This window comes from Paecilomyces variotii, assembly GCF_004022145.1.
Source record: "Paecilomyces variotii strain CBS 101075 chromosome Unknown C8Q69scaffold_3, whole genome shotgun sequence".
In the NCBI taxonomy this organism is placed as follows: Eukaryota; Fungi; Ascomycota; class Eurotiomycetes; order Eurotiales; family Thermoascaceae; genus Paecilomyces; species Paecilomyces variotii.
Window position 1 is genome coordinate 1,072,962 of NW_021167142.1, and position 17,811 is coordinate 1,090,772.

General features: G+C 50.6%; 6 protein-coding genes across 6 annotated transcripts; 4 read left to right on the forward strand and 2 right to left on the reverse strand.

The window, feature by feature from the left end:
* Window positions 1-770: 770 nt before the first annotated feature.
* On the forward strand, window positions 771-3,551 carry C8Q69DRAFT_207919 (hypothetical protein). The gene is made up of 4 exons (XM_028626152.1): window positions 771-1,334; window positions 1,398-1,564; window positions 1,616-1,995; window positions 2,047-3,551. The coding sequence occupies exons 1-4, from the start codon at window positions 1,075-1,077 to the stop codon at window positions 3,196-3,198; spliced, it is 1,959 nt and encodes a 652-aa protein (XP_028486517.1). The 5' UTR covers window positions 771-1,074; the 3' UTR covers window positions 3,199-3,551.
* Window positions 3,552-4,052: 501 nt separating this feature from the next.
* On the forward strand, window positions 4,053-7,606 carry C8Q69DRAFT_461536 (leucyl-tRNA synthetase). Its single transcript, XM_028630252.1, has 3 exons — window positions 4,053-4,810; window positions 4,917-5,057; window positions 5,113-7,606. Exons 1-3 carry the CDS (start codon window positions 4,271-4,273, stop codon window positions 7,444-7,446), a joined length of 3,015 nt encoding a protein of 1,004 aa, XP_028486518.1. The 5' UTR covers window positions 4,053-4,270; the 3' UTR covers window positions 7,447-7,606.
* Window positions 7,607-7,654: 48 nt separating this feature from the next.
* Window positions 7,655-9,122, reverse strand: C8Q69DRAFT_461537 (Sucrase/ferredoxin-like-domain-containing protein). Its single transcript, XM_028630253.1, has 2 exons — window positions 8,601-9,122; window positions 7,655-8,503 (listed from the first exon to the last, which is right to left on the reverse strand). Exons 1-2 carry the CDS (start codon window positions 9,003-9,005, stop codon window positions 7,802-7,804), a joined length of 1,107 nt encoding a protein of 368 aa, XP_028486519.1. The 5' UTR covers window positions 9,006-9,122; the 3' UTR covers window positions 7,655-7,801.
* A 517-nt stretch (window positions 9,123-9,639) lies between these two features.
* On the reverse strand, window positions 9,640-10,823 carry C8Q69DRAFT_461540 (hypothetical protein). The gene is made up of 2 exons (XM_028630254.1): window positions 10,529-10,823; window positions 9,640-10,459 (listed from the first exon to the last, which is right to left on the reverse strand). The coding sequence occupies exons 1-2, from the start codon at window positions 10,553-10,555 to the stop codon at window positions 10,037-10,039; spliced, it is 450 nt and encodes a 149-aa protein (XP_028486520.1). The 5' UTR covers window positions 10,556-10,823; the 3' UTR covers window positions 9,640-10,036.
* Window positions 10,824-11,010: 187 nt separating this feature from the next.
* C8Q69DRAFT_430308 (hypothetical protein) lies at window positions 11,011-17,073 on the forward strand. Its single transcript, XM_028628478.1, has 2 exons — window positions 11,011-15,955; window positions 16,031-17,073. Exons 1-2 carry the CDS (start codon window positions 11,393-11,395, stop codon window positions 16,829-16,831), a joined length of 5,364 nt encoding a protein of 1,787 aa, XP_028486521.1. The 5' UTR covers window positions 11,011-11,392; the 3' UTR covers window positions 16,832-17,073.
* Window positions 17,074-17,167: 94 nt separating this feature from the next.
* C8Q69DRAFT_461546 (hypothetical protein) lies at window positions 17,168-17,811 on the forward strand. The gene has a single exon (XM_028630255.1). The coding sequence runs from the start codon at window positions 17,173-17,175 to the stop codon at window positions 17,419-17,421; it is 249 nt and encodes an 82-aa protein (XP_028486522.1). The 5' UTR covers window positions 17,168-17,172; the 3' UTR covers window positions 17,422-17,811.

Here is a 17,811-nt window from a genome sequence, read left to right on the forward strand (position 1 = left end):
ACCGCTGCTGTGTTTATTATTTCCCTCTTCGATGATAACAAAAGGATCACCACCGGAGAGGAAGTATGCGAGCTTCCTATCAGTGGTTCAACGTCCCAAGAGAGTCTCCACTGGCCCCTAAGCTCAGCCATGTGCTGATGACGGGCCGCTACTCGTCGATCTTCCCGTGCTCTGGATTGGACTCGACTGTTCATTGTTGCTTCCTCCATGTTTCTGGAAAGATCAGTCGCTCTGATGGGGGACTGTGATCACTTCATGTCGCTTGTGAAGCACAATTGCGGACTAGTCACTGCACCTGACTCTCAGTCCTTTTTCACCTGGAACACTCAGGGATACTCGCGTGAAGCCTGCATATGGTCAATTGTGCAAAACCAGATGCTATTTCAAATCCTCATTCACTGTCTCCGTGCTCAGACCCACTTGTACGTTCGTGTCTGTTCCCTGCTATCGGACAGGTTCTGTTGAAACGGCTGGCTCTTGACCGGATATCTCGTTTGGATTCCGCGAGGATGATGGACGATCGTAGTGCTTGCGGGATCATAATACTCCTCCTAAAGTATGAAACAGTTATATTCCTGGAAGTGCCAAGCTCCTAGTCGTCCCTCCACTTCTTTTTCGAGGACAGACTTGGTGTCGATTACGACGCTGTGACTGTTTGGGCGCTGGTCCCGTCTGTCTGGGGTGGACATGGCCATGGACTCCACGGACCTCTTCTGCTCAAGTACCCTGTGCCACCTTCTTTCGCTTTTCTTGATGTTTCTTAATTCTTCGTTTACCTTTCTTTACGACTTTCAGCCTCTCTGAAGGTTTTTTTTATTCTTTTTATTCTTTCTATTTTTCTGCACGGCGATTCAGCTGGCCTGGAACCTCTCGTTGTGTCGAGACTCCGGCAGTCTTCGGTATAGCAGAGCCACTGTCGTTGCATTCAATTCTTGACTGTCGACCAGTCATCGTTCTTTTTCTTTCTTCTTTTCTTTTACGAGCATAAATACTGAGTTCGACTCGGCCGAATGCCATCGCAACGCTCACTTTAATCCTGTCCGGGATAATCTTGTTCCCCTCTTTAACCGGTACATGATGGATCATTCATTATTTGCCCCAGTTGCACGGTCCTTCGGTCAGATGGACGAAAGCGATGTTTTCAACAAGAGCAGCAAGGCGTTGCAAAAGACGCAGAATTTTATATTCAAATTAATCCTGCAGGAGAGTATATCAGAACGAACATCGACAATGCTCCTCGTTGCATTCGATGCTGCTGCTGCTGCACTGGTGATTGGTATTATTATGTACGATGCGTGGAGAGTATACGAGCTGAGCCCTATGCTTAAGTCTGAGTACGTGCCTCTGATGGCCGGTATTGTCGGATGTCGAGGCAGTCAATAGCTAACCAACTGCAGAAAGAAATACCGATTCCTACGCATGCTACATCCCGCAGACCTAGTACCCTTGGTTCTTGCTTCGGCAATTATTGTGCAATCCTTGATATTTCTTGGTGTCCAAGGTACTGGGCTCAAAAGTATCTTTGTGGGCAATTGTCAGCATATCGCTCAAGCGGTCTTTCCAGGTACACATTCAATCAACCATAGCGAAAGGAGCCGAAGCTAATTCCCTATAGCTGTATGGATTGTGGCCTTCACAATATTGACGTTTGGAGCGGAGACAGCATATAGAGGACTGCAAAGGGACCGCTTTGCGCCTCGAGGGAAGTGGAATATACCGATTTGCTGTGCCGTAGCGTCGTTCCTAGTTATCCTCACATTGATACCGACAGCAACAAAGCCAGTCAAGTTCCATGAATGTTTCGACACCCTGATATTTTTCAGTGCGTTCTGGGCAGATGTCGCCTTTGCCATAGGGTTGACGCTCATCATCCTTTATATCGGCATCGGTGCTGTTGTAACTGTGCAGCTGCTCCGAACTGTTAAACTCGATAGAGACGAGAGGGTTGCCGCTAGCAGAGTGGTGTACTATCTTGCAGCTGGCGCACTACTTTTAGTAAGTTTCATCTCGTGACATACCATTCATTCAGTCTAACATTTCTCGTAGGTCTTCATTCTGCCTTTCTGGGCACTATTCACATTCGCTCACCGCGTTGGAGTAACAGCAATGATGGCCGTTGTCACTTTGAATCTGTCTGGCTTCGTATTCTTCTTTATGCACCTAGTTCTTCGTTCAAATGCGGATAACCTAGCTATCCGTCCTGTCAATGCCCCGTGGCGGAGAAACCAAGGCTGGAAGTTATTCGGTTCAATGCCACTCGATATCGGACAACATATAACGACACCTTTGGAAAGGAAAAACAGCCTTGCTTCGAGGTTCGGTTACGGAAATGAGAAATCGTACTATGGCGATCACGATGTGTCTGTTGTATCAGGTGCGTCAGGAAACATGGAATCTGCCACGAGGCCAGGCACCGCTACAAGACCAGGTACAGCCACAAGACCGGCTTCAGCAAACAACGTCGATACGCAGAAATCCTTGCCGCCGCCTCCACCGCCACAATATCAGGATACGATTGTTTCGGGCCATTCCAGGAAAGTGTCAAATAACTATTCAATTTTCCCAGCTGCAGAAAGTACTCCATCGGTTCTGCCGGCACAGACCACGTCCAGCATGTACAGCATGGGCAATGGTAGCTTTTTGGTTCCACCACAACCCCCTTTCGCCAGGTCACACCAGCTGTACTCATCTGGTGTTAGCAGTGCCACTGTTCAGATTGGTCTGCGACTGAGTAATGTCGGCAGTACACCACAGACAATGAACCTGTCCAGCCCGTACCAGTCCCCAGCACAACAGTCGTTTAGTACGCAGCAAAACGACCGAGGATTCTCAAGGCAGTCCTACGACGTCCCTTTCACGATGGATACCATGAAGGAAATTGAAGACTACTTGTCAGGACCCGAAAGTCAACGCAGAAGCGAGTCGCCAGGCCCATACTACTCGGACAGCGATGTAGGGAATCACAACTCCTCCTCGTCCGGAAACACCATAGACCGAGCAGCGATCATGAAGGTTCTCCCGCCACCACCTCCGCTCTCCCTCGCTCCTCGACAGTCTGTTCCTCCAGGTTCCGGTCTCTATCGCCTATCCGAAGCCCGCTCCCAGGAAATATCACCCCGGGAGGACGCTTGGCCCTCGGAGCCTTCGCTCGCGACATTACCCCAAAAATCTTACCAGCCTCAGAATGACTGGTTGTGATTCTTTCTGTTCATGTCCTGGAGGTGGTATCCGTGGCTGCCATATAAGCACATGTTCGCTTAGCGAACTATTACTCTTCTTCTGTACAAAATTAAGCATGTATATTCTCTTCTTTCGCAGTACGGTGACATGCCAACCTATGACGTCTTGCTCGAAGGCTCCCTAGTTAGTACCTTGCAGCGTCCATGGCTGTCCTTGTGGTCACTTTCTGTTCTGTCAGATTCGTGATGAGTTGGCCCCTCAGATAAAAGCTGGCACTCCTTTAGCGTTGGACTGCTTTGAGGGTTGCTAGTCAAACAGGCAAGGATAGAAGCAGTCATCCTGCTCACTGAATGGGTATCGTGACTAGACGAAGCGAGCCTTGTCCGCTCCTTTACAAGTTGTCTTCCGGATCACCACTATGTCTCAAAGCTACTCTCGTTTCTCTCTTCCATTTTCATTATATAACTCCGATGCGATATACTCAGGAAATCCTTTAGGTCCTTAGTTGGTGTTCCAAGCCGCCAGGTGTTGGCAGATCACGCATCTTGTTTCTGTATACTACTCTCTAACTACACAGAGCGACGGGAATATAGCGGAAATGATGAAAAAGAGAACCATCGAGGAGGAACTTGATTCCCACAACCAGTGAAACTTCCTCTGCGCATGATGTCCCTCGAAGCAGTTCATGTTAGTTTTATTAATAGTATGTTTCTGCTCAACTCTTCAACCAGTAACGCGGCGACTAGATGACCAGTTGCAGAATCCCATACGTAAGACCCGCCAACAATCCCAGAAAATAGAATAGAATAACAAAAGAAAAATATAGATTTCACTTTCATGTTCTCATCGTACGCTTGTATTACTGGCGATATCTCCGTTGTTCTTGGCACTAAAACTTGGCGATCTGCGGAGCGACAGCCGGAATGACCTCAACAAAGATTTGGTTCTCCGCCGGCCACAGAGACACGCGAAACGCTCTCTGGTGGACACGCACTCTGAATTCAATTGACTTCGCCCTGCCTCACTGTCAATGGCAATGGTACAGAGCGCATATTGCTTTTTGCTGTGACATGATGCTACACAAGCCACAATGCTTCCCATCTCTCGTTTGCGATCACACGCGGTGACCCTCACACGAGGGCACTGGCGCTGCATCAATGCCAGCTATGGAGGAAGAAGTGCCAACACCCTACGTTTCCTAAAATTAGATACATATTCATTCGCACGACTTGCGTCGACCTCATCAACCTCGCTTTCGCGAAAACTGGACCTTCTCGCCATCGATAAAAAGTGGCAGGAAAGATGGCAATCGGAATCAAAGGCAGAACCCACAGCGACGTCGGGCAAAGAAGAGAAGCCGAAATCATACATTCTCTCGATGTTTCCCTACCCGTCCGGTACTCTACACATGGGCCATCTGCGCGTCTACACGATCTCGGATGTCTTGTCGCGATTCTACCGCATGCGCGGCCGGGATGTTCTGCATCCCATGGGTTGGGATGCTTTCGGGCTACCTGCGGAGAATGCAGCTATCGAGCGAGGAATCGACCCCGCGGAATGGACGAAGGACAATATTGCGAAGATGAAGGAGCAATTGATGAGTATTTCGGCGAATTTCGATTGGGATAGGGTAAGTTATTTGCCCTCTGTTGATGTTTGTATGAGCTTGGGGCCGCCTTTGATTGAGGAGACAGACGAAATGGCATGCAATGCTAACAGGGGTTATTGGTCTATAGGAGCTCATGACATGCTCTCCGGAGTTTTACAAACATACCCAGCGGATATTCCTGATGCTCTACGAAAAGGGACTTGCATATCAAGCGGAGGCATTGGTCAACTACGATCCCATCGACAAGACAGTCCTTGCAAATGAACAGGTGCGGGACATCAGGAAGTGGAACGCTTGGATGAAGCTGCTGATAAGGGAAATAGGTCGATGCAAATGGTTACTCATGGCGCTCGGGCGCAAAGGTGGAGCAGCTGATGTTGAAGCAATGGTTCTTCCGCATCACTGCCTTCAAAGAAGCATTGCTGAAAGACCTGGATACACTCGCAGGTGGTTGGCCGGAACGTGTGCTATCAATGCAGAGACATTGGATCGGACGGTCGACAGGGGCTAAAATTAAATTTCCGCTTACCCTTGATGCGTCGAACAAAGTCGATGTAGAAGTCTTCACCACTCGCCCGGACACGCTGTACGGTGTCGAGTATCTTGCGCTATCCCTGGACCACCCAATTGTCGTGAAGGCTGCCGAGAGAGATCCTGGCCTGCGCAAGTTCTTAGACGAAGCGGCCGACCTGCCATCAGATTCAAAGGCAGGCTATAAGTTGCGTGATGTCAATGCCAATAACCCGTTGCATATTATCGACAAGGAGAGTCCAGAGATTTCGAGACCGCTCCCTGTCTTCGTCGCACCCTACGTGCTTAGCGGTTATGGCGAAGGCGCTGTTATGGGGGTACCGGCTCACGACACAAGGGACATGGCTTTCTTCAAAGAGAACGTGAAACCAGAGTTCATCTCGGTAGTCGTTGAGCCAGAGTCCACTATTGGGACTGGTGAAGAGACTAGTACCAACACCGTCCCTGCGGAAGGCGCTAAAGCTTTTACGCAGGAGGGGTTCCTTACTGCGAAGTGCTGGAAGTATAAAGGTCTACATTCCAAGGAGGCAGCCAAACAAATCGTTACTGATCTCAAGCAAATCGGCCGGGGCGATTTTTCTGAGACATGGAGACTGCGCGACTGGTTGATCAGTAGGCAGCGGCATTGGGGAACACCGATCCCTATAATCCACTGCGGTGATTGCGGTCCTGTCCCAGTCCCAGTCGAGCAATTACCAGTCGAATTGCCTCGTATTGAAGGAGATTGGTTGAAAGGCAAGAAGGGCAATCCCCTAGAATCAGCAGAGGAATGGCTCCATACCGAGTGCCCAAGCTGTGGAAAACCAGCGAAGCGAGATACTGATACCATGGACACTTTTGTCGATTCTTCTTGGTACTACTTGAGATACCTTGATTCCAAGAATGAAGAGCTGCCCTTCTCGCCTACTGTAGCTCGTCCGGTTGATATCTATATCGGCGGTGTCGAGCATGCTATCCTCCATCTCCTGTACGCTCGATTCATCTACAAATTCTTGGCCCAGTCAGAGCTATTCCCTGAGATTGCCAAATTGGGCACCATCGCAGAACAACCAGCAGAGCCTTTCCGGACACTACTCTCACAGGGTATGGTTCACGGGAAGACTTATACGGAACCCTCGACGGGCCGATTCCTTCACCCATCGGAGGTAGACCTGACGAAGCCAGACAAGCCCGTCATCAAGGGCACCGATATTACCCCTAATGTTTCTTTCGAGAAAATGTCCAAGAGCAAGCATAATGGCGTGGACCCCACTGTTTGCACAGGCAGGTATGGCGCAGATGCGACCCGTGCCCATGTCCTCTTCTCCGCTCCTGTGAGTGAGGTCCTCGAGTGGGACGAGACCAAAATTGTTGGTATCGAGCGCTGGTTCGTTAGGCTGTGGAAATTTGTGCTCGACGCTCGTGAGAACCTTGCCAGAGCTTCGTTTACTGTGTCTGAGAACGACCTCACCTCAGGCCATGCGGTTTCTCTGCCGCTCCCTCTTCAGCTGTCAGACAGCGATGCGGACGCCATTCTTTCTACCCACAACACCATCTCTTCTGTCACGAATTGCATCGAAAATAACCCCTACGGCCTTAATACTGTCATCTCAGACCTTACAAAACTCACAAACGCCTTGTCCTCATCCCCACCGGCTTCCTCATCAGTCCTCTATCTGACCGTCTCTTCCCTCCTCCGGCTCCTCGCTCCTGTTGCTCCGGGGCTGTCTTCCGAGTCATGGGAAGCTCTCCATGCTCCTCTCCTGCAAGAAGCAGACGCTGTCGTGCCTTCAATCTTCTCCGCATCTTGGCCCACGCAGCTCCTTACCTCCGCCGACGCGGCTACACTCGCTGCTCGCGGCGGCCAGACAGTTGCTGTCCAAATCAACGGAAAGCTGCGCTTCACCGCAACCATCCCTAGAATGCTGTCACCGAGCAGCGCACCCACGCCTGAGCCGGCTACTACTGGCGACTCCACCGTACACGGCGCGGAGCAGGACCCCGCGGCGGAAGAACAGAACTGGATTATCTCCCACATCCTGGAAACAGACGAAGGCAAGCTGTGGCTGACAGAGAAGAACGACTGGGAGAAGAGGAGAAGGGTGATTGTCGTCAAGGGTGGAAAAGTGGTAAACATTGTATTCTAGAGTAGAAATGGGATTCCGTCGAAATGTCGGCTGATGGTTTCCCTTGTATCATATCATGTAGATGAAGCCTGCATCATGTATGTAGCTGATGTATTATATAGAAGACCACGTTGGATATCCCCGCTTATAATGCAGTCATGGAATAGAATTTGAAATATTAGCAATTTGCTTCTTCATACATCAACCGTACATGAAAGCGAAGCGGCGACGTCTTCTTATTCTTCTGATGCCAACCATCGTATCTATTCATCAATCTAGATGTTTATAATGTGTATAATAAGAGTACATTTCATAAATATAACATAACCCTTTGAATGCTTTCTTTTACCGCCCTTCCCCAGGGAATGATAACAACCTATAACCTCAAAACCTCCCCATCATGCCCGATTGCACCACGGAAATGATCTTTTACAACTCTCCCCTTCAACAGAGTCTCATCTACAATACCTTCGACATGTTTCGGCTCGATTCTTCCATACCAGATCCCCTTACCAGCCAAGGGACTCACTTCACCCCCCTCGACCTTCAATCCCGGTGGAATATAGATGATGACATTCCCTGCGTACTTATGTCCGCCAATATGGCTGATCAGACCGACGTTCGCGTGTCCGGGCCCATCCACTTTGTTTCCATCTAGTTCCGTCGATGGGTATCCCTTTGTATGCAGCACGCGCTGGAACTCGGCCTGGAGAACAGGACCTAGGACACCGCAGCGCATGTCGCGGCCGCCGTGGCCGCAGATGAGGATCGTAGGAGAGTGTACGAGCGAAGTCGCTGGGAAGTGGGAAGCTAGGTCCGGAGAGCGAGTGAGCTGTTCTCGCTGCGGGGAGGGCATGGAGCCATGCATTGAGTGGAGGGTTTTAGGGAGGAGAAAGGCGCGGACGAATGTCGTGAGAGAGGTAGGAGAGGCGACGTCTAAAGTCTCTGAGGGGAGGTTGGTAGGTATTGAGCGGAAGTATTTGAAGCTGGGAAAGAGAAAAGCGGACGTGGTAGATGAGGATGACGAGGATGGTGATGAGGGGAAGGAAGAGTTCGTCACGAGGATATTGTTATAGGGCTATATGATAAAGATGTCTTTAGTTCTTTCTTCGATGATGCATAAAGCTTGCAATGGAGCTCAGAGGGGGGAGTAAATAGTGAGTTTGGTCGCATACATCTGCGTATTTTCCTCCCCTCCCTAATAACTTTTTCAATCCTCGCGCCAATTCTCCCCACCCTTCTCCTTGGCCATCCTCTTCAATGCGACTTGTCCAGTCCGGACGGCCAGTTGCTATGATGAGCTGCTGCGCATAAGCTGCCATTGTGCCATTGAGTGGATGTTCATGGTCAATGGGCAACCCCTCGGGCATGGGCGGAGTCGGTGCACATGCGCAGGTTGGTTCGGGACATGTCTGCGTGACCGGAAACGGGGGAGGAATTTCAATGCGCTGGCGAGAGCGACATGAGGATGTTAATGATAGATATCGAACAGTCTGGTGCCATGGTACGCGAGCTATTGTACTTGAGCCGTTGAAGAAGCAGGCCCAGCATGGAGCCCGCGGACGGATACGGATACCCATTACAGTGGAACAAACTGAAACACTTAAAGACGGAGACAGGAAAGTCCAGCGACAAGGTGCAATATGGGTAAATAATACAATCAAAGAGAAAAAGAAGAGGATGCGAGACTGTCCAAATGCGCCTGTTCCTAGCTTCGCCAAGGTTGAAGCTCCGAGATGTCGGGGTTCGGGAATTCGGAGATAAGGCCCAGCTTAATCAATCAACTATTTTGGGCGTCTCCGATTGGTTCTCCTCCGCATATTATTCGAGGAGATTACTATGTATGTACTATGCAGTATGTATTTGTGTCTGTAATAATATCACGTCGAATAACAAGGCTAGTCGATTGAACTGTCACCAGAGACCTTGATATGACCTCGCCTATGTTCTCTACCTGTATCATACAGCTAAAGCTGGATATGTGTAGTAAAAGCTGCATTGCATGGAACGAACGTTATTATGGCTTGAAAACTTGCCATTGGCGTTGTATAGGGTAGACTTCTGGCGTCTGGGTCTGACAGGCTACGAAGACGGACTGTTCCTGAAAGACAGGATTGGGATGTATTATCCATACAGATTCGAAGAGAATGACTACGTATGGTGCATGGCCCTGAGAACAAATCATGATTCTACAATGGTATATAGAATAATTCTACTGAACAATACAACGTCAATGGATGCTGTCGGGATCAATAGTCAGTGCATGACCCAGTTTCTTATTGTTACCGGTCATTTTTTTATATGTACATGGAGATCGAGGAGTTATAGAGTGATATTACGATTTATAGGATGAGATTCGAAATTATATTCTTTTCCCCGAAATACTTCATCAACTGGTCTGCACACTCGCAGCCCTCTTGTTGCGATGTCTAAAATCCCAGAGGCATATATTGAGCAAGATATAAGAAAAAGAAATGATGTCCAGCGGCCAGGATAGAAGAAAAACATGGATACCACTTATTATTCGATACGGTCAAGGGACCTTGAATCCTGCCTGAGCGCCAACGCCGTAATGAGAGACCCAGTGCGCAAGAATTGCGCCTTAATAAGGTCATCGACGTGTACGTGATGTGCTCATACTCTCTTCGTCTTCCTCGTCGCTCTCGTCCATGAACCCTTCCTCCAGATCGCGACTAAGACGAGGTTGATCATCACTCGTTGTACTCCGCCGCCTCTCCAGAGCCTCCCGCCTGGACGGGTCGAACCCCACCATATTCTCCCCTTCCTCATCAAAGATACTACCGGAATCGTTCTGTCCCTCAATGAGGCGTGCCTCTCTCCTCCAGGTAGATGGCAGAAACAGATGCATCAATGCATCAGCCAGACGATCTCGGAGCGAAGACGTGTGCACGGAGATAGTCTGTAGTGGCAGATACTGGGAGTATCGTTGATGATACCGTCGAAAGAATGGAATGATCAAGAATGAGAGAAGTAAATATAGAGCAAGGGAGATAAGGGCGGGGACCACAAGGGTCTAGAGCAGCTTTGGTCAGTATGGAAGAACCACGTAGCATTCCGGAGCAAGAGGAGACAACTTATTTACCTTGAGCAGACCCGCGGGAGCTCCCATTGTAATGGAAATAATATAACCGGGCCCGTGGTCTCTCTGTCTGGGGGTTCTCAGCAACAGACAGACGAACTGCTATCCGGAACAGCGCGAGCACCGGGGCTGGCGGAGACGGAGTTCAGGAGACAAGATACGGGACCGGGAGCTCGAACCAGCCTGGATCACCGGCCACCCCTCATGATATCGACATCAGCACAGATTCGAGGGTCCAGAGCGAAGATCCCACGAGCCGTTAGGGCCAGCATCGAATCCGCGTTGGTGCTCGCCCAGCTGTCAACTTGTCAAGGCTGAAGCAGGCGGCATCACGTGCCGCCATGCGACCCGGGCGGTACGCGCATCACGTGGCGCCCCCATACCCGATGTGGCCTACGCGGCCTGAGGCTAGCGACTTAGTCAGCCTTAGCGCCAACCGCGGGCGAACCAGCGACGTCGAAGCCCGCGGGCCAGACGCTGAACCCCTTAGAGTAGACAGACCCTCTACGGTCGAGAATGGTGAACGCTTCCCAAAGGACAACAAACCGCGCGCATCTGGTGAACGCCACTTGAGCGGAAGTTTTCAACGGTCGACCTTTGCTCCCGTCTTCTGTGGTGAAGAGGGAGCATTTCTGGACGACTTTGGACGGCTCTCGATCGCTCCGCAGCGGGTACCGATCGTCAGGAGCGAAGATCGGCCCTGAATGACATTGATTCCCTAGAAGCGCTAGATACATCGCAACTGCTGCTGGGGACGTGAGAACGTGAGCAGCTGAAATTTGGTCGCAGAAGAAGCTCGATTTGGGACAGATAAACAAAAGTGACGCTGATGCTACACCCTGCGCCTAACCAACGACACCCGCCAGGATGCCCACCTCCTCGTCCGCAAGCGACAAATCCAGACAGACGTCGGCTGGTAAATCGTTCTTCGGACGGAAACTGCACAAGGATCGGACTGAGGACCATCGACATGAAGGAAACGGAGGTCTAGAGGCTCCCATTTCCATGGCGAGCTCGCCCGGATCGCGGACCTCACGCCATACGAAGAGGGGATCGGTACAGTCTATCGACTTGGGCAACGAGCCGGATGCTACCGGTCTTTCAATGACTGCAGGCGTTATCACATCGATCCCCTTTGAGAGTTTGCCAGCAGATCACAGATCTCCTATCCCCATTGAGACCGTGTCCAGGCCAGAATCGTCGCCGCGGAAGGAGCCTACGCCGAGCCATCTGGCAAAGGAAACATCGGACTTCCACCAATACCCCGTATGGAACCCTCCGGCACAACAAAATGTGTATTCGCATCCGACAGGGCCCCGTCCTCCACCTCATGTGTCAAATACAACAATGGCTGCAAGCTCCACTGGAGACAGAGGCACACGTTACCAACAATGGGGTCGACCGGGCAGTTCTGCGGCGAATGCGGGCTTCAGCCATCACTCTACTTCCACGGCGGATTCGTCATCAAATTCTCGAATATCTCTCGATCAAATGAGCATTCACTCGTCAGTTTCCTCCAACACGCGGGGCTCCAGCTATTTCTCGGATAATAATTCTTCTCGCACCCTTACCACATCCCATTCCGCCGACCGAAACACCCAATATAGCACCGCTAGCAATAGATACTCGAATCTACAAGGTTCTTGGTTACCAGGACAGCCCCTAGAGCCTCCGGTCCCACCGGTTCCACCGGAACAGTATTTGACTCGACCCAGAGACGACCGGGTGATCGACCAACTCTTCCTGGACCTCATGCAGAAGAGAGGCTGGCAGAATCTCCCAGAGCAGGCAAAGAGGCAGATGCTAGCATATCCCGCGTCGAAGAAATGGACCCTTGTCCACCAGGATCGATTGACCGAACTACAAGGTGAGCAGAGAAGAAAGAATAATGCCAGACAAACTTATGGTTCAGAGGCCCCAAGCGGGCTTCTGAGCCGATCAGAGGAGGAGGGAAGCCCTGAATGGTATGTGAGGAAGGTGATGGACGATACTATCACGTCGAAACAGCTTGGAAGCTTGAGTGTCAGTCTTCGGACGCAACCGATAAGTTGGGTAAAGGCATTTGTAGAGGCTCAAGGTCAAATCGCTTTGACGAATGTCCTCATGAAGATTAACAGAAGGAAAGCTTCTGGACCTGTGCCTGTGGCTCCAACTTCAGGAGACAAAGATTTGGACCGTGAATATGACATAGCAAAGTGCCTCAAAGCATTGATGAACAACAAATATGGTGCCGATGATGCCCTTGCTCACCAGCAAGTCATTGTGGCACTCGCCTGCTCGCTGTTATCTCCACGCCTCAACACCAGAAAGCTGGTCAGTGAAGTATTGACTTTCCTCTGCCACTGGGCCGAAGGTCAGGGGCACCAGAAGGTCCTCCAGGCTATGGATCACGTCAAGAATCTCCAGGGAGAAACTGGTCGTTTTGATGCATGGATGCGTATCGTCGAAGTCACCATCGATGGCCGTGGAAAGATGGGCAGTCTGGTTGGTGCCAGTGATGAATACCGAAGCGGGGGAATTGGTATGGAAAATCTCCTCATGGAATATGCGGTGGCTACAATGCTACTGATCAATATGTTGGTCGATGCGCCGGAAAATGACTTGCAGCTCCGGTGCCATATCCGGGCGCAGTTTACCTCCTGCGGTATCAAGCGGCTCCTGACGAAGATGGAGGGTTTCCAGTATGAAGTAATTGACAAGCAGGTCGAGCGGTTCAGAGAGAATGAAGCGATTGACTACGAGGATCTGCTGCAGCGGGAGAACAGCAGCATGAAGGACAGCATCGAGGGCGAGGTCAAGGATATGAATGATCCGATGCAAATCACGGATGCGATTCAGTCCAGGATCCAGGGCACTCGATCACACGATTACTTCCTCTCTGCGATGCAGCATCTGCTGCTTATCCGAGAGAACTCAGGAGAGGACGGACTTCGCATGTTCCAGCTGGTGGATGCCATGCTCAGCTACGTGGCCATGGATAGGAGGCTTCCGGATCTGGATTTGCGCCAGGGATTGTCATTTACCGTTCAGAGTCTCCTGGACCGCTTGCATACGGACGCAGAAGCCCGACGAGCTTACGATGAATCGTTGGAAGCTCGCCAGGTGGCCGAGGCGGCTATCGCTGAGCGTGATGAGATGAGGGCGCAGGTGGAGATGGGCGCGGATGGCTTGGTCAAGAAGCTCCAAAAGCAGATTGAAGAGCAAACCGGCATCATTGCGCTTCAACAGAGGCAGAACGAGTCACTGAAAGCCGAGCTCGCCGATGTCCAGAGGCTGCGCGGTCAGGAACTCCAGCGTAATGAACTGGAGACAAGAGAGCTGTATCTGATGCTCCGAGATGCCCAAGATATAGCTGCATCAAATGCCAAGAAGTCCGCTGACAACGACAAAGGAGAAGTTGACCCAGCACAGATGCGGGGTATCCTGGACCGCGAGAAACTCATGGAGAGACTGGAACGCCAGCTTGAGCGCACAAAGACACAGTTCAAGCTGGAAGGCAAGGTATGGGGTACACATGGACCTTCAGATCGTTTGCGCGAGTTGCGGGAGCAGATGGACGGAGATAATGACTTCAACGATGACTTTCAAAATAAAGCACGCAACCTCGACACAGGTACTCTGGGGGCCGTTCACCGGAAGAGGAGCCACGTACCTCAAGCAAAGGAAGATGCGGCTGAGAGTGCCGATGACCTTGGCGACGAAGATGTCGTATATGAGAAGCCTCGCCTTATTGAACTACAACGCCCTCGCTTGGATCCAGAGAAGGCGAACGGTCTACTTGGCGAAATCGCGTCCAAAGTTCCCAAATATGATGCTGATGAGAAAGAGGCTGAGGGCACTTCTGAAGATGCTAAGGCCTCAGCAGAAGACCACGAGCCCAGTGTTGAGAACTCCGATGAGACCAAAGATGAGGCCAAGGCCGTCCCTGCACCACCACCACCACCACCTCCTCCTCCTCCTCCTCCCCCTCCCCCTCCAGGCAGCGTACAGGGTGTGCCGCCGCCTCCTCCTCCTCCTCCGCCGCCTCCACCACCTCCAGGTTCTGTTGCTGGAATTCCTCCTCCCCCTCCACCTCCTCCACCTCCGCCTCCTGGTGCCGGTATCCCTGGACCACCACCGCCTCCTCCTCCACCACCAGGGCCTGGAGCTCCCCCTCCGCCGCCTCCCCCAGGTGGCCCAGTCGGCAGTTGGAGAACAAATTATTTGGTTGCAGAACACACTGGGCCTACCGTTTATATGCCATCTATTCGACCTAAGAAGAAGCTCAAGGCGCTTCACTGGGAGAAGGTTGACACTCCTCAAGTAACTGTATGGGCTACTCACACGCCTACTCATGAAGACAAGGAGCGGAAGTACACCGAGCTAGCTAAGAAGGGTGTCCTGGACGAGGTTGAACGCTTGTTCATGGCCAAGGAGACAAAGATCCTTAAGGGCAGTGCAGCCGCCAAACAGCGAAAGGATAAGAAACAAATCATTTCCAATGATCTTTCGAAAACTTTCCAGATCGCCATGGCGAAATTCTCTCAGGTGCCTGTGGATGAACTGGTCCGCATGATCATCCACTGCGACACTGAGATTCTGGATAATAATGTTGTCATGGATTTCTTGCAGAGGGATGAACTTTGCACTATTCCTGACAACGTGGCGAAGATGATGGCACCCTACAGCAAGGATTGGACCGGTCCTGACGCTTTGAACTCGGAACGCGAACAAGATATCAATGAGCTCACCCGTGAGGATCAAATCTATTTACAGACAGCCTTTGAACTCAACCACTACTGGAAGGCCCGTATGCGTGCTTTGGCTTTGACGCGGTCGTTTGAGCCTGACTATGATCATATTTCTGCTAAACTGAAGGATGTCGTTACAGTCAGTGAGTCCTTGCGCGACTCAGTATCACTGATGAACGTTCTCGGTTTGATCCTGGATATCGGTAACTTTATGAATGACTCGAACAAACAAGCCCAAGGTTTCAAGCTTAGCTCCCTGGCTCGTCTCGGTATGGTGAAAGATGACAAGAATGAGTCCACTTTCGCCGACCTGGTGGAACGTATTGTCCGCAACCAATACCCCGAATGGCAGGGCTTTACAGACGAGATTGGAGGTGTTATCTCGGTTCAGAAATTAAACGTCGACCAGCTCAGGACGGACGCCAAGAAATATATCGACACCATCAAGAACGTACAGATGAGCTTAGATGCGGGTAACTTGAGCGATCCGAAGAAGTTTCATCCTCAAGATCGCGTCAGCCAGGTAGTCCAGCGCAGTATGAAAGAAGCTCGGCGGAAAGCAGAGCAGATGCAGCTGTATCTGGACGATATGGTTAAGAGCTTCGACGATATTATGACTTTCTACGGCGAAGACAACACAGATGATAATGCCAGGCGAGACTTCTTCGCCAAGCTAGCTTCGTTCTTGCAAGAGTGGAAGGTAGGCCACCATTATTTTACTTTCCTCACGATTGCGCCTGTTCAGGATTGATACGCTAACGCATCTCACATATAGAAATCGAGAGAGAAGAATATCTCCTGGGAAGAAGCGAGGAAACGTACAGAAGCCTCGCTGGCGAGAAAACGCATCAATCCTGCCCTTGCGAATGGCGGTGGTCACGGTACAGATAGTCCGAATTCACCATCAACCAGTGGAGCAATGGACTCTCTACTTGAGAAACTGCGAGCTGCAGCACCACAGGCTAGAGATCAACGTGATCGTCGTCGGCGCGCTAGGCTGAAGGAGCGCCACCAAGTCCGTGTTGCGTCTGGCCAAAAGATTCCAGAACTCGGTATAGAGGGTGAGGTCAATGCTGAAGGTGGTGACAAGGCAGATAGTGCTATGGGCACTGACGGTGGCCTGTTGACACCAAAATCACCTGGTGAAGACGGCAACGCTAGCGGTCAAGAGATCTCGGAGGGCGAAGACATCGCAGACCGCGCTGCAAGCATGTTGCAAGGTCTAAGAGGCAACAACGACACGGAGTCCCAGCGAGCAAGGAGGAAAGGAAGTGCCGAAGATGAGAGACGGCAACGCAGAATGAGAAGAAGAAATGGTGCAACTAGCGGCAGCAAGGATAGTGCAGACGGGTCAGCTTTGAACCCAGTGCAAGAGCCACCATCACCAGCTAAAACCGACATGGCCGAGACAGACGATTCCGCCTTGTTGAGCCCGAGCAAGGATCAGCATTCTTCTCAACCACCATTGACGCCATCCATCATCGTGTCGCCCACGTTTGACCCTCCCCCCGCAGATGAATCTGCTGAATCCGCCGAGCACCCTTCCCCCACCCAACCCGCCGAACCCCAAGAGTGATCCCATGGGTTTTGGAGTCTCTTAATTCTAATGTCTGATAGGATTACTGATGTTCATGTGGAAATTCTTTGTATGGCGTATGTGTATAATGTTCTACTTCTGTCTGTCCATCGTGTCTGTCTCTGCCACTAGTTCCCAGAGCTATTGCTCAACATGTGCAGCGTGTGATGGATAGTATCTTGTTCCATATTTTACTGCCTCCCTTTCTTTTTTTTTTTTTTCTTTTTCTTTATTCTTTTTTTGACTGCAGATCGTTGCGGTATATTTTTGAGGATATTTCGCGCTTTTCTTCTTCCCTTTCCTTTCTTTTTTTTTTTTTTTTTTTCTTTTCTCATCATCTTATGTCGAGCTTTGGCTCCACTGTGGCTTCTCTTCTTCCTACTTCCCTTTGTTGTGTTTGTGTCTATGGACACTTTGCAATTGATCTATATTCCCTGTCAATCAGACCTTCTCCTACTTTCCCGTTTCATTTCTTATATGACTTGGTTGGTTGCGCTCTTGTGGCACCTTATGTAACCGCGATTTCTCCCATTTCAAGCATGATTATATTGACCGGGCAGTCAGAGCGGGTCTCGGGCATGCCTCGGTAGGGCTTTTTCAGCATCGAGTGATTGTTAGCGTGTTGTTATCAGTCTCGCTGTTCGAGCGTAGAATGTTCATGCCCATTCAATTGCACACCCGAAGTCTTGGGGGGTGGTATCATCGCACCTCACCTATTTACTTTCAGACTAGATACCTTATCTCCATACTTAACATAACGCATGCGACCATAATATAATACAGGGCTCCTTAGTCGGACTCAACCCACATGCGGTGCGGTCGAAGTAAGACAAGTGCGATTTACCTGGGATATGTGTAGGATTGTGTCGAATACGCCTGAGGAGAGATCAATCCTGACATCCTTATATAGAAAGAAGTCTTGATATTCCCAAGCTGTTTCTTTGTCTGAGCTGATGGTATCTTAAACCCCCAAGAATGGG

Coding starts and splice junctions, on each gene's coding strand:
- C8Q69DRAFT_207919 (XM_028626152.1), top strand. CDS start 1,075: ATGATGGATCATTCATTATTTGCCCCAGTTGCACGGTCCTTCGGTCAG. Junction 1,335..1,397: donor AGCCCTATGCTTAAGTCTGA/GTACGTGCCTCT, acceptor AACCAACTGCAG/AAAGAAATACCGATTCCTAC. Junction 1,565..1,615: donor CGCTCAAGCGGTCTTTCCAG/GTACACATTCAA, acceptor AATTCCCTATAG/CTGTATGGATTGTGGCCTTC.
- C8Q69DRAFT_461536 (XM_028630252.1), top strand. CDS start 4,271: ATGCTTCCCATCTCTCGTTTGCGATCACACGCGGTGACCCTCACACGA. Junction 4,811..4,916: donor CGAATTTCGATTGGGATAGG/GTAAGTTATTTG, acceptor ATTGGTCTATAG/GAGCTCATGACATGCTCTCC. Junction 5,058..5,112: donor CAGTCCTTGCAAATGAACAG/GTGCGGGACATC, acceptor TAAGGGAAATAG/GTCGATGCAAATGGTTACTC.
- C8Q69DRAFT_461537 (XM_028630253.1), bottom strand. CDS start 9,005: ATGGGTATCCGTATCCGTCCGCGGGCTCCATGCTGGGCCTGCTTCTTC. Junction 8,504..8,600: donor GGGGAGGAAAATACGCAGAT/GTATGCGACCAA, acceptor TTTATCATATAG/CCCTATAACAATATCCTCGT.
- C8Q69DRAFT_461540 (XM_028630254.1), bottom strand. CDS start 10,555: ATGGGAGCTCCCGCGGGTCTGCTCAAG. Junction 10,460..10,528: donor CTCCCGCGGGTCTGCTCAAG/GTAAATAAGTTG, acceptor AAGCTGCTCTAG/ACCCTTGTGGTCCCCGCCCT.
- C8Q69DRAFT_430308 (XM_028628478.1), top strand. CDS start 11,393: ATGCCCACCTCCTCGTCCGCAAGCGACAAATCCAGACAGACGTCGGCT. Junction 15,956..16,030: donor CGTTCTTGCAAGAGTGGAAG/GTAGGCCACCAT, acceptor TCTCACATATAG/AAATCGAGAGAGAAGAATAT.
- C8Q69DRAFT_461546 (XM_028630255.1), top strand. CDS start 17,173: ATGTCGAGCTTTGGCTCCACTGTGGCTTCTCTTCTTCCTACTTCCCTT.